General features: G+C 34.2%; 1 protein-coding gene across 1 annotated transcript; it reads right to left on the reverse strand.

Annotated features, from left to right (window-relative positions):
• Nucleotides 1-13113: 13113 nt before the first annotated feature.
• On the reverse strand, nt 13114-14959 carry LOC121268665 (LOB domain-containing protein 4). The gene is made up of 2 exons (XM_041173004.1): nt 14529-14959; nt 13114-13844 (listed from the first exon to the last, which is right to left on the reverse strand). The coding sequence occupies exons 1-2, from the start codon at nt 14703-14705 to the stop codon at nt 13503-13505; spliced, it is 519 nt and encodes a 172-aa protein (XP_041028938.1). The 5' UTR covers nt 14706-14959; the 3' UTR covers nt 13114-13502.
• Nucleotides 14960-15310: the final 351 nt, after the last annotated feature.

Raw genomic sequence — 15310 nt, forward strand, 5'->3', positions numbered from 1 at the left:
TTTATATGCTTTTAAATGATGATTTAATTATTTTTAATGTTTCTAACTTCTAATTTTTATGATTTTATAGATCTAATTGTGAACCCTAACATAATTACCGATGATTGAGAGTCTGGAACGGACGCTACTTGAGAGTTGGGATGGAGTTGGGAGAACCTCCTTTCTTGGTAAGAATAAAATTATTCTTTTACCGTATTCAATTTTTTATTATCAATTTTTTTTCATCTATTGATTGCTACTTTCTATCTTCATTTCAGGCATGACCAATGGAACAAAAAGTATTTGAGTGAAATCCGTGTTTAATCAAATTGTAGTTATATTTCAAATTATAGTCATATTGTTATTACGTTATAAATGAGACTGTTATAACTTATGGCTACATCATACATGTTATTTACTTTTTAAACTATTTATATAGTTATATTTATGTAGTTATATCCCGAGCAAAGACGTGAGATGAGTACTCTTTATTCTATAATTTCTATTAGTACTTATTCATCCTCTCTCAAACATTTAGAATTTATTATCCAACTGAAATTAATCGAATTATAGAAATTCGTATCATCATTCTTTTTTATAAAATTTTAAATTTATGTAATTTTCAACTCATGAGTCATGAGCACTTTTAATGCTAAATTTCAGGCGGACATAAAACAAATTAAAGATATAATCAAAATTCAGTAACAAAATCAGAACGAATATTTAAATTATTGAAAACTCTTGAATAAATCAAATATTTGTAGATCGTTTCACTTTTAAAAAAAATATATATGTTGCTCACTATCTGAAACGAAATTGAACAATAAAATTTAAATAATAATAAAAAAAAGAACAAAATTTTGTTCGGAGTTCGGAAATTTTATTCGGAGTCGGAGCTCCGACATCCGTTCGGAACTCCGATCGGAGTTCGGGGCTCCGACCTCCGTTCCGTTCGGAGTTCCGATCGGAGTTCGGGGCTCCGACCTCCGATCGGAGTTCCGATCGGAGTTCGGAGCTTCGACCTCCGATCGGAATCGGACTCCGACTATGTTCGGAGTCGGAGTCGGAGGGAAAATCCGACTCCGACTTTTGTCGGAGTCGGAGGTCGGAAATGACAACTCCGACTCCGTCGGAGTCGGAGCCCACCCCTAAAACTTAGTAATAGTGCATTTATGAAGAGTCATTAATGGAGCTCGTGGGAAGGTTTATAACACTTATGAGGAGTCATTAATGAAGGTCAAGGGGAATTGCATTGCATTTAAGAGCTATTAATGGAGACTTAAGAGTCATGGGAAACTACATTATATTTATGAGCCACTTAGGGAAGCACCAAGCATGCCCTTGCCGCCCACTTCCACCAATGGAATTCATGCAGTAGCTTAGTTCTTCTGCTATGCGCTACTTGTCCAACATGCAGTAGCATAGTTATGCTATGTGTCATTTGTCTAACATGCAGTAGCTTATTTCTGTTATGTGCCACTTGTCCAATATGCAATAGCTTAGTTTTGCACCACTATGGAGCCTCAAGGTTAGCACAATTATTAGCGGATCTGAGATCATTCAATTGGCAATAAAGCTTAAGCAAGGAGAAAGAGAGCTTGGGCAGGTTTTAGTATAAAATCAATCCCTTATCTTCTATTTAGGGAGGGCACATGAAAATGCAACTTAGTTCCTTGCTTTTCTCTTCATCTTCTCTCTTCTCACATGCATACACAAAGCTCTTGCACTTTTTGATATGAACCCGTCAGAATTGAATCACTTGAACCCACAATCAATTTGAAAAATCATCTAAGAAAGCCAAAATCAAGCCAATGGAAAAATTAGACCCGTTGAGGAACTCGTTTCAAGAACTTAGATTATATGAAAATCTAGACCCGTTGAAGAATCTATCTTAAAAACCTAAATCATAAGGAATAACGCCACAAAAATTGTGATTTGCTTTTGATAAGTTTAAAAGTTCATTCAAAAACAAGAGGAGATAAACTCAACTCATAATGAATAAATTTATCAAATTTCATAAACTAATTAAAATGAGGCTACAAAGAGTATTTAAACCAAAACCTAACAAAAATCCTACCAAAATAAATCTCCATCTTCCAAAAATACCACTGAATGAATAGTATCACGGCTATAGTAACTTGGCTATAGTAACTTCTTGAAATCCTAGTTTAACAAAATAATAAATTTCCCAACATGCCTTTGAATAGGCGCCCCCTTAAATCCTCATAATAAATTCAATTATTCTAAACTAATAAAATAAGTCCTTTAAATGAATTAAACAAGTTGAAAGTCTTCAAGTGCCCAAAACTTAAGTCATGTTGTTGCTTTGTTCCATAGTTTATATCAAATGAATCAAAACTGGATCTTCATCTTTCAAGCTCATATTAAATGTTAGGCTCTTGCTAGACTCGTCCCAAGTGGATTGCACAAATCATTGTATTACCTCCTCGATGTTATTGGCTCTTGACCTTATAATTGGTCTATCTGGAAATTGCAAAGAATCTTTAAGACTAGGTTCATCTTGGTACCCATCATTCCCTCTCCCCTTAAAAGGATTCGACCTCGAATCTCCATTTGCATCAAAGGGAAAAAAGGTTAGTAACATTGAAAATAGCAGAAACATGATACTTACCTAGAAGATCCACTTGATATGCATTATCATTAATTTGTTCCAGAATTTGGAAAAGTCCATTCAAGTTACTCCTGTCATCAACAGGTAAAGGCATTAAATCTAAAGGAGTAAATGGATTAAGTCTATAAACAATTTCAAAAGGTGAAAATTTAATAGTAGTATAAACACTCTAATTATATGTAAACTCAATGAATGACAAACAATACTCTCATAAATGTTTATGAAACACATCTAAAGTCTTCCTTACACCAAAATGACTACTCCAATTATATGCAAACTCGATGAAAGGTAAATGATACTCCCGCAAATGTTCATGCAATAAGTCAATGAATGAAAAATTATACTCCCATAAATGTTCATGCAACATGTCTAAAATCTTCTTTAGACCAAAATAACCACTCCAATTATATGCAAACTCAATTAAAGGCAAATGATACTCTTGCAAATGTTCATGCAACAAGTCAATGAATGACAAATGATACTCCCACAAACGTTCATGTAACACGTTTAAAATTTTCTTTACACCAAAATGACTCATCAAACCAAATCCATACACAAGCAACTCACGCATAAGACTAGTAGGCTCACAAAATCTATTCTCTTTAAACAAATACCAATCTAGTCTATAGAACTGACCAAATGATGCTTTCTCATGTACTCCATACACACTAGCCAAGCCATCACCATTAATATACAATTTCTTATCATATTCAAGTCTCAATAACTTTGTATCTAAAATGATGAAAATGACATACCTTCTTGCTAAAGCATCAACCACAAATTTTTCCTTACCTTATGTGTACTTGATTACATAAGGAAAGGTCTCAATGAATTACACCCATTTGGTATGCATTCTATTCAACTTACTTTGTCCATTCAAGTGTGTCAATGACTCATGTTTTTCAAAAAAAGGTCGAGTAGAGATTGTCGCACTTGACACAAAATCAATGTAATGCTCTATCTCCTTAATAGGTGGCAATCTACTAAACACACCGCTAGGAATCATGATCTCATCTCCCCGCAACAAAGAAACAACAAAACTAGGTAAAGAGTCATTAAATTCATTAGTATAAAAGATTGTCTTAGCATAAAAACTCACTTTTGTCTTTCTGCTTCTCTCTAATCTCTCTTTCCTTTTCCTCTTGTGGCTCCACTCTTTTTTCTTGACTCTCAGCCACCTCTTTATTTTCTTTTCCACTCTCTCTTTCTCTTAATGTTTCAGCCTCATTCTCTTTTTTCCTCTTACTTTCTTTTTGCTTTTCACTTTCTTTTTTTTCACTCTCAGCCTCACAATTGTTTTTCAACCCATTCTCTTTTTTTTTTTTTTTTAGGTTTCAGCCTCACCGTCAACTTTTTTCTCTCTCTCGCTCTCTCTCTCTCCCATTCGGTCTCACTATTTCTTTTTTTCTCAATCTCATCCTCACTTTTACTCCCTCTTTTTTTATCAATCTCACTTTTCAACTCTAGTTGGTCCTCATAGACTTGTGTTGGAGTTAAATGAGCAAGTTTGATTATTTTTCCATCATTTTCAAAACTATAAATGTTCTTTAACTAATCATAGACCACTTTCCTATCATACTGCCACGGCTTCCGCAACAAAATATGGCCAGCATGCATAGACACTACATTACAAAGCACCACATCCTTGTATTTTTCAATTGAAAAAGAAATTAGCACTTGCTTATTTAGCCTAACCTCCCTACAATCACTCAACCACTACAACTTGTATGGTCTAGGATGTTTCAAGGTAGGTAAACTAAATTTCTCAACTAAAGTAATGCTAGCCAAATTAATACAACTTCTCCCATCAATAATCATACAACATACCTTGTTTATGTGGCATCTAGTATGAAAAATGTTCTCTCTCCGCTACTTTGTATCATCCATCATAATTTGTGTATTGAGAGCACATCTGGCAACAAGAGACTCACCATACTCTTCATTTTTGCACTTATGTTCAATACTAGGCTCACGCGTCGTCCTATCTCTCCTACCTTGCATATTTATAATCCCTGCTTCTTGATGATCAATCATATCCCTCACTTCACCCAACACAAATTTCAACCACTCAAACTGTTGTTGACTTGCAGCACAAATGATGAGTTATTTGTCATCCATTTTGGTGATGAGTCACTCCATTGAGACATCGTGCTGCACAAAAAGAATGTTAGTGGAAAATCTCACACACTTCCTTATGTGTATACACTCAAATAATGGCACTCTACTCGTGTTTCACTCTTAAAGGCTTTTTCCCGATAATAGTCTCACACTCTCTTGCATTTTACCTCAAGAGTTTTTCCGCTCAAGTTCTTTAAGAACTAGTTAAACTAAATCAAGACAATATAACCTTGTTTTATTCCAACCAGTAATATAGATCTAAGAAATAAGAATAAGAAATAAGGAAAGAATAAAATGACACGAGACTCAAGAAATTTATATGAGGGAAATAGTAATTCTAAAATAATATACCAACTAGAAAGATGTATTCAATCCCTTTTGATGATAAAGCTCAATCAACAAATGTATTTCTTTCTCTTTGTCGTAACTATGTAGCAACCTTTGAATATACTACCTTTTTTTTTCTTCGATTTTGTTTTTCTTTTCTCTAATTCAATTACAAATAGCAATATTCAATTGTGAAAATTAAGCAATTGAATTCAAGCACATAAGAATTGACAATGAAGTGGAAGAGAAACAATGAAGCGACACTCCAAGCAATTAACAAACTTAGAGATGCAAGAAATCCTAGAATTTTGAAACCCTAGGTGATGTAAATTTTAGCCAAGCCAAAAAGCTTAAGAATTTCGGCAACCTACTTTTTATTTTTTTGTTTTTGTTTTTGTTTTTTGTTTTTTGTTTTTTTTTTTTTTTGTTTTTTTTTTCAACCCTAAAACAAAGAAGCCCTAGAATTAAATTTAAAAATGCAAGAATTAAAAGATAGAATCAGACCTAATTGGAAACCTGGTTTTGATACCAAATGATATGAATCCGTAGGAATAAAATCCTTTGAACCCACAATTAATTTGAAAACTCGCCAAAGAAAATCAAAATCAAGCCAATGGAAAAATTAAACCCATTACGGAACTCGTTTCAAGAACCTAAATTATATGAAAATCTAGACCCGTTAAAGAATCTATTTCAAGAACCTAAATCATAAGGACGAATGCCACAAAGGTTATGATTTGTCTTTGACAAGTTCAAAAGTTCATTCAAGAACAATAGGAGATAAACTCAACTCACAATAAATAAATTCATCAAATTTCATAAACTAATCAAAATGAAGTTACAAAGAGTATTTAAACCAAAACCTAATAAAAACCTTAGCCAAAATAAATCCCCATCTTCCAAAAATACCACTGAATGAATAGTATCAAGACTACAGTAACTTCTTGAAACCCTAGTTCAACAAAATAATAATTTTCACAACATGCCCTTGAATAGGCGCCTCCCTTAAGTCTTTATAATAAATTCAATTATTTTAAACTAATAAAATAAGTTTTTTAAATTAATTAAACAAGTTGAAAGCCTTCAAGTATCCAAAGCATTTAAGTCATGTTGTTGCCATATTCCATAGCTTGTATCAAATGAATAAAAACTGGATCTTCATCCTTCAAGCTCATCTTGAATGTTAGGCTCTTGCTAGACTCGTCCCAAGTAGATTGTACCAATTCTTGCATTGTCTCCTTGATCTTTTTGGCTCTTGACCTTGTAATTGGTTTATCTGGAAATTGTAAAGGATTTTTAAGACTAGGTCCATCTTGGTGCCCATCATTACCCTCACTCTCAAATAAGAAGAAAAGCACACAACAATAGTGAGAACTAAGAACTGTTGGTTAGAGTAGTGCAAACCGAGCCGTATCTTCAAGTTTTTCAACTTGGTAAGTAATCTTTCTCTGCATAATGTTTTAATAGAAGTTAGAACGTTGAGTTAGTATTTTAATGGAAGCATTTTGTTTGAAAGAGAGTAATCGATTTATGGTGTTTGTGATGGCTATAAGTCTTGGTTAGCAACATTGTGTTTGGTGTTGTTAGTTGAGATTAAGCTTGATGAAAGTTGGATTTTTATGACTTCAATTGTGTATTCAGATCTTTGTACAAGCTTCGAACAGAGTTCTTGTTTGGATGAAAGGTTCTTGCATGGGATTCAAGGTATTAGAGTTTATAATGCCACCTAAAGTCAATACTTTCACGATTAGTATCTTGGTGATGAATATTGTTGATTTGAGGTTGATTTCCTAAATGTTGGATTTCAATGAAAAATGTGACGCTTAAGGACTCATATTAGGCTGGTAAATGATTTGCTTGATTAAGATCTATGAGGAGATTAAGGTGTATAAATGTCATATGTTCAAGAGTATTAAAATGCATGTCTCGGGTTAGCCTTAGATAGAGTATACGGTTCTCTCTAATGGTAATTCGGTTTATTAGACTTGATATCCTGATGAAGGGATCTTGGGCATGATTATGTTTAGAAAAATCAGATACTTTGATGTTCTAAGAATTAGAAATACAAAGGAAGCAAGGCATATTAGATCAAGTCCCGATTTTAAGGTTTGATGTTCAAATATATGTTAGATGATGTTTTCTCTTAGGTTTGGTCATAAGTTGCGTGATTTAAAAGGATGAAAACCTTTTTGGAGTTCTGTATAGAGTTAGATAAAGTAATTAATTTTCGGCAATGTGACTTCAAGTGTGACAAGTGTATTTAGTGAATGATTGAGATCAAAGGTTTCTAATGTGGTATTTTCTTTGGTCTAATGTGTGAGGAAACATATTTTGAGCTTGGACATGGGTCTAGAATGGGGACTACATGAAGTTTGTTAAGCTTGGTGAAATTTGGAGTTAGATTGCAATATTGAGATTCTAGGACTTAAGGTACACTTTCTGAGAGCTAAGGGTTAACTTTCTTTAAGTTTTAGAAGTTTAAAATTTTGCAATCCCTTTTGTTTCAATTGAAGATAGAGAAATCCGTTATTTCAGCCCATGGAGATTACACTCTTTGTAAGTAAGGAAAAGTTTGTAAGATGGAGATTACACTCTTTGTAAGCAAGGAAAAGTCTGTAAGTTAACCTCTAACTTACTCTTGGATAATATACTTTTGTCTTTGTGTAAATTTTGGATTTATATTGCTTGTTTTGTTTAATGAATTGTCTATTCTCAAATGTCACAAGATATGATCGATTTTCTTTATCGTATGCTTGAATCTTCATGATATGCTCAAATAATGCTTGCAAGAATTTTGGTTTAAATTACATGCTTGGAGCTTTTAAGTATCTGTATTGATATATTCCATGTTAAATCATCATGTGTTATGACCATGTATATGTACCCAAATGTTCTAATTATTTAAAGCCATTCACATGTGCATTCTCTACATATTGAGTACAAGTACATGACATGGTTACATGAAAAGTTGCATGGTTTCATTACAAGTTACATGTCACATATTTTTTTATTGTGTATTAAAATAAAATATTTTTGTCACGACCCCAATGTTAGGATGGAGGAATATCTTAGTGGAACTCCCTTGTTTTCTCTAGAATGCTTAAATTAGAGTGGTAATCCTGGATTGATGAAGTACAATAAACAGACTTCGAATAGGTTCTTTTTAAAAGATTCTGAAGCGAAGTAGCAGCGCTTAATGCTAGTGGGTGCAACACATGGTAAATATAGTGAATGCGAATTGCGAACTGTTGTATCATATTGTAAGCTCATGGTGAAGGCAAATTGCGAACTGCTTGAGTGTCTCTTTATATAAACGTAGTCACAACCGGTCAAAGGGTGGATAATGTGATACATAACAAGCAGGGAGCTCTTGTTTCATAGGAGTGGCTGTGAGGTGTCCGTACATTATTATATGGAATGAGTGTACAAGTGATTAAAAAGAAATGACACATTGTTACATGGTTATATTGTTACTTTGTTACATAGTTACAAGATCAATATTTTTGAAAAAAGAATATAGATGAGAGAAAAATATGTTTTGTCAAAGTGCACGTTCATGCTCATTCATTCATATTCATTGTTTACCTTATACATGCTTATATTATCTCTATGTATGTTATTGGCTTAACTTGCTAAGATTTTTTGAAATCTTACTATGGTAGTTCCAACTACCATTCCCCCAGAATGGTAGAACTTCTAGTAGGGCTACGAATAATTAGTCAAAATGATGATCAAGGTTAAGGATGAGCTTAACCCGGAGAAAATAATGGAGTTAGTAATGATTTACTTGGAGATAGTAGAAATTAGAAAGATAATTTACTGATTTCCTTTTAGTTAAGGCTTTTGAAGACAATATCTATTACGTTGAAGTGTAACGAGGAGTTTGATACTCTATTACTATGATGTATGATTTGGTTTATGTCTTACTTGATAAACTTTGAACAAGTAATGTATGATTTAAAGTTGAAGGAAGTTGAGATATTAGTTTTTTCTGGTACAAAATTTTATGAAATGACTCATTCCGCTGCAATTACTTCATATTGCTAGAATGCATTGCATGTTAACCACCATGTACAGGGGTATGTAACGCTGCATGTCCCGATACTTCAGTCACTACCAAACCCCAAGCAGGGTTGGGAGCATCACACAATCTAATATACAACATCAAGCTATGTCTGATGTGACCTTCTGAATTAGACCCAAATCAATCAGTTGAACCCAAATGAAGCCTTATTAATTGTAGCTACTTTGAGCCTTTTAATGATGTTTTTTGCATAGCCTTATGAGCTACATCCAAATAGGCCTAACAAGCGTAAGATTCCTTTACTTCTAGGACAAGGGCTATAAATGTATACCTTATTCACAGTGCACACAACTAAAGAGAAGGAAAGGTCGGTAAAAGGATTATTGCAATTTAAAAACGATAAAGGCTAAACTTTACAGTACCAACTATCAATGTGCCTTACTAGGGCAGAGCAAAAATCCGAATCTGCTCCAACTTCGACAAAATGCAATTAGAGTTGGATTTTTTTTTTTTTATGTTTCAGTCGGAATCAGAGATGTCACCAGACCAACTCCGATCCTATACGACTTGATGTTTTGACTTCAACTCCAAAATTGACTCTGATATTGTACATATGTTATAAAAATATGTATCTATCTATATATTGATCATAGATACTAGTATAGTTATATAGTTATATAACTAGAACTTATATAGTTAAACTCAATAATATACTTGTACTATCATATAAATAGACTAAAAATAGTTTAGCATATATCATAGTATTACTAGCATACATAATCAAGTGTAGAAATAAGTTAGGCACTAGTATTGAAATAAGTCTAATGTAATAAGTTAATAATTTTCATGCAATAATTTAGATTTTTCTAATTTTGAAAAAGTATCGACGATTTTTGAAACTATTTAAGCCCGCCTTGTGGGCTTTATTAAATAATTTCAAATTTTATCATTAATCAATATTGTTCAGAGTTTTTCTCTCTATGTTGCATCCTTTCTTAATCTCAATTCATAGTTTTTGTTGATTCACTAACCAAAAGGATAATTCTTATTCTGCCTGTTGTTAGTTGATATCAGAACTTTAGCATTTTTCAAGGGTGATTTATCATTAGTTTTCATGGATGGTGATAGAGGTTGTGGTTGGCATGGGCTGGTTCCAAATGAGGAAGCCCCTCACGGTGATTATATCCTATAGGACATGATACTTGTAGATTTATAGACGCAAATAGCAAAATTAATGCAGCGTCTAGAGGTGCAAAACCTGGAAGATCATATAGATGACCACGATTCTGACTTGAATTTCAAGTCCCCGTTTCACAATTGTACTCTATTTTGAGAGCATCGTGTTCATAAGAAACAACAAGAAGACCTAGGCTTAACAGTTAATTTACTGAAATTTCCTAGAACTCTGGAGGGTAAAGGTTTCATTGATTTATTGCATGACGTTGAGTGGATTTACTACTATAAGGAAGATGACTTTGAAGAGGATTTGGGAGAATATGGGGGATCCTGGTCCAGATTCTATGTTGATTGTGTTGAACTACCTTAAGAAGGTGAATCTGCACAAATATGGAAATAAAAACTTAATATCTTCCTTGGACTGAGGCAATATCAGTTGTTTTCCGCCCAATTCCTCTATTTACGTTCATTTTTTCTTGTTCGTAAATATTTGGTTTTAAGTTTTAGAAGTGATTTTGATTTCAATTTGGCAAAAGTTTTTTGTAGTATTCTTGTTTATTTATGTATATAATTTTCATGCATGCAATAATTTAGATTTTCTCATTTTTAGGAAAATCATTATAATTTTAAATTTCGAAGCTATCTAAGCCTGACTTGTGAGTTTTATAAAATAATATCGAAATTTATAATTAATCAATGTTTTCAAAGTTTTCTCTCTGTATTACATGTTTTCTCAATCTCAATCCCTAGTTTATGTTGATTAACTAGTTGTCAAGAGAATTCTTCTTCTACCTAAAATCAAGCTCGAACCATTTTCTTTCTTGATACCATTGCCTTGTTTTTAATTGTATCTTTGTGGATTGTATTGGTTGTATAGAAGAATTTTTGGAGTCCCCACCCTCTCCTTTTATATTTCTCTTTTTAGATTAATATAATGATTACTCATGAAAAAAAATATATATATTTGCAGTTATAGAATGCACAAGCGCCGCGCATTACTTTTGGAAAAAAGAGTAAATATAAGGATCCACATAAAAAATTTAAATTTTTAATGGTGAATCTCATACTTTTTCAAAAGGAGTACGCGATCCTTGCACAATTCATAATTATATCTTGCATTACTCTAAAAATAAATATATATCAATGTGTCTTGGATGAATTAAAAGATAAATCTTGGTAAAGTTGTTAATAGTAACCCCCCCCCCCTTATATTTCTTGCACTATCCAAATGCGTTTTGGGTAGTGAGATATTTTTAGGTATTCTGTAAATAGTAGTAAAGAAGTAATAAAAATGTAATGATAGAATATTAAATAGTAGTGAAGAGTAGTGAAAAGTATATGAAAAATAATAATAATATAATAAATAGTAGTGAGATATTCTAAGAATGACGCTGCTAGGTCCATAGATATATTCTATCGAAAAGTGTAAATTTTCTTTTCGCTTTTTTTTCATATATTTTTTTTATATCTTTAAATTTTTTTTTAAAAAAATTACAACTTTATTTAAAAACACTTCCTTAATTACTAAACTTAAAAAAAAAAAAAAAAAAAAAAAAAAAAAAAAAAAAAAAAAAAAAAAAAAAAGGGGAGGTGGCTGCTTTCGGTGGCCTTTATACATGGATTAAGCATTATCCAGAAAGAATATCTGACGGTACCCAAACTAGGGCGTTTGGTTTTACTGTAGCTGTATCTGTCTTTGTGGGCACGAATGTCCGTGCACGTAACATTTTCCCCTTTTTTTTCTTTTTACAGAAGATAAATGTCAATATATTCGGCAATGCCATATCACGATTCACGACGGAGTGGCTATGAATCAATAAGGTTGCCACGATGGTCCATCAATGGCTTGATTAGATCCATATTGGTGAAGGGTCTTCAGGGTTTTTGTGTTGAAGTCATATTAGCAAAACTTCAAGCAAAACTATGGCCAAATCGCAAGCCAACTAATTCAATTGGAATGCATTCTGATGGAAAAAACAAGCTGATTTCATGGGGTACTGTGTCGCCTCAATAAATTTTGCTGAGAACCGCATTATGGGCCTATTTAGTTTTGGGCATAGCCTTGTTATTTTTTTGGCATGGGTTGGCTACCCGCCCTCCCCCTTAGCTTCCTATCTAATGTCATCTTGTCATTGCAAATTTGGCACGTGTTTGCGGTGAAACGAGTCCTCTCTGTTTTATTGTCAAAAAGCCATATCAAACAGGGGACAATTTTATTCAATTTTTCTGGCTATGCCTCGTTCAAAGCATGCTTCTAATTTTTGTGTACACTTTGAAAAGGCTGCGTCTGCTGCTTTCCAAAGCACACTTCTGCTACAAAAATTCAAGATGCACCAAAATTCAGAGAGAGAGAGAGAGAAAGAGAGAATGACCAACTTCTGTTGAAAATGTTGGGGCGGAAGTTCTCGAAGCAGCCAAGATGCACCATAGAAATTGCAGGAAGGACGTCAGGATTCTTGTCAGCAAGACTTTTCATACAAACTTAAACCATTATCAATTTAATTTCAACATTCTAGTTCTTTAAGTTGAAATCTTGAACATGCACCACCTTTTTATGTAAATGTCATGTTCACTTGATATATTTAGAGCACTAATAAGATTTCATACGTAATATTTAAATCCAATTACGTCATATAAGCAATGTGTTTTACAGGCGAGTTTGATAATAGAATTTTTCGTATATTTGTTCTAACCTTCTATTTCTTTTCCTCCTCTCTCTTGAGATGGTCTTATCGAATAAAATTCTTGGATTATATGTCGAAGAAAGGTTATCTTTAACGGGCAGAGGGAAAAGAGGAGAAGCAAAGGGGAAAAAAAAAGTGAAAAAAAAAGCAAAATACCAACACTGAAATTAAAGTAAATGCAACCCATTAATGCTCACTTGCTATTAATAATCAAGTCATCACTTAGAATACATGGACCATCCATGCAATAATACTCTGTTCATCGCAACTCCTCATGGAACCTAGCACTATATCTTTGCTGACCACAACATATAGATACACATCAAAATCATGTTTATACTATAACATATACAAGTTAACCGATAAAATATGGTTTCAAACCAAAGCGGGCGAACGGCCTCCGCCACTGCTCCTTTCACCGCCACCGCCAGCACCGCCACCGCCGTTACTTCTACCAAGCAAAGGTATACTAAAGGATATATAGATGAAAATAAAATTTTTGTGGGGGACAAAAATTAATTTAGATATAGAGTAGCTAGGATTGCCCTCTAGAATTAGGGTACTAGCATGACCACAATGATTCTCCCAAGCTAGTCTGATCCACCATCATGTCCATGTCAAAAATAGGCTTGGCTTGTGAACGCATGAGCCTAGATGAAGGGGAGCCGCTACTGCTTGGGCTACCGGGGTGGCCGAGCCCGTGGGGGGACACTGACGCGGTCTGCCTCACCCGGAGGTGCACCACCTCAGCCTGAGCCAGAGCCAGTTGGGTCTGGAGCGCATCAATCTGTTGCTGCAGTGAGGATATGGCACCAACGCAACCATAAACAGGGTCACGCACCCTGGCATTTGCTTCATAAACCATGCTACTAACGGCATCTCCTCTCTGGTGCACCGGCAATTCCTGCAAATTAAATTAATTTCGTCTCAGCAAAATCCAGTTAGCAAGTCTAAAATGTTCTTTGTTTTTGGAGATAATTAAACCATGTGCAGCAGCTAGCTAGATAGCAACTTCTTGTTTGGTCTGATTCTATGTCGTATTTTCCAAGGGGAAAAAAACAAAGGAATAAGGTGGTTTCATTTGGGGTGATCTACACACAGACATCCTTTAGAAAAGTTATGGGAAAAAAACAGAAGCTAATAATTTTTTTTTAGGACTAAGAAACTCTTTTAGGCTCAAAAACCCTCCAAAAGATTCGGTTTTGCCACTACACTACACCTAAAGGCAACAAGCCTCTTCTTGCTATCAATATCTTTTCCCAACACAAACTAATGAGTAGTTGGTGAGATTCTTGATAAACACCACCAAAATTTCTCTCTTCGCCCCAAATAATTTGATTAAAATATTCAAAGACAGTAGAAATTCTCATAATTGGCTTATTATACGTATATCACCTACTTCTACTCCCCGTAGAGTATAAGTATATTTGTGTGTATACAGAACACACAATGATATATATGTCCGTACGTAGATGGGCATATTTTATTGCAAAATCATTACAAAAGCTGGAATGATTTAGTATAAGAAATCGTAAGGGGTATGTTAGAAATCTAGGCAAGAAGTAGTTCATTGAATGAAGGTAGAAACCTGTAACATTTTGTTGACATTGCTGGCACCAAAAACCTTGTGGACGTTAGCAAACTTCTGGGGCTCATCTGCTGGGAAATAAGGGGCGAAAACACAATCCTGAGCACACCTTCTCCTAAGAAGTTTGCAGGCTGCGCATGGTGAAGGGGCACCTTGTTTCCTGCCACTCTCCTTCATAGTATTTGTGTCCAAGTACTGTACGTCCCCAACAGTCTCAACTGTTTAGGACAACTTACCCTTAGTTTTATAGGGCACACTTTGCCTAAAAGCAAAAGACAATGGTCTATCTATATAGAAGGTGAGAGACAAAAGACAGAGAGAGGTCGTGACAAAGTGTAAGGAAGAAGAAGAAGAAAAAACAAATAAAGTAGCAAGGGAAAGAGAGAGAGAGAGAGAGAGAGTGTGTGTGTGATGGAGAAAAGAGAGGAGGGGTCGTGAAGGGACGAGGGGGATGGGATTATATAACAAAGTCGAGCCCAATACCTGAGATCGGTCCCACAATTTATACGACCCTTTAGATTTTGGTCGACCATAAACATCTCGTCACTGTTTTGGCGCCACTTTTTTTTTCGGATGCAATTTTCTTTTCCCGTTTTATGATCCCTTATAATAATGATAATATTTAGTAGGACATCAAAATCAAAATGGAACAGCTACACGAAAAATAAGGGCTTGATATTAAAGGTGGACATGTTTTGTGTCATGTTTAGTACGTTTTTGGATCAGGTTCTGACAATTCAAGTCTTTAGAATTGGATTTATAAAAATAGAAAAGAATGAAAC

The sequence above is a fragment of the Juglans microcarpa x Juglans regia genome, chromosome 5S, assembly GCF_004785595.1.
Source record: "Juglans microcarpa x Juglans regia isolate MS1-56 chromosome 5S, Jm3101_v1.0, whole genome shotgun sequence".
NCBI lineage: Eukaryota > Viridiplantae > Streptophyta > Magnoliopsida > Fagales > Juglandaceae > Juglans > Juglans microcarpa x Juglans regia.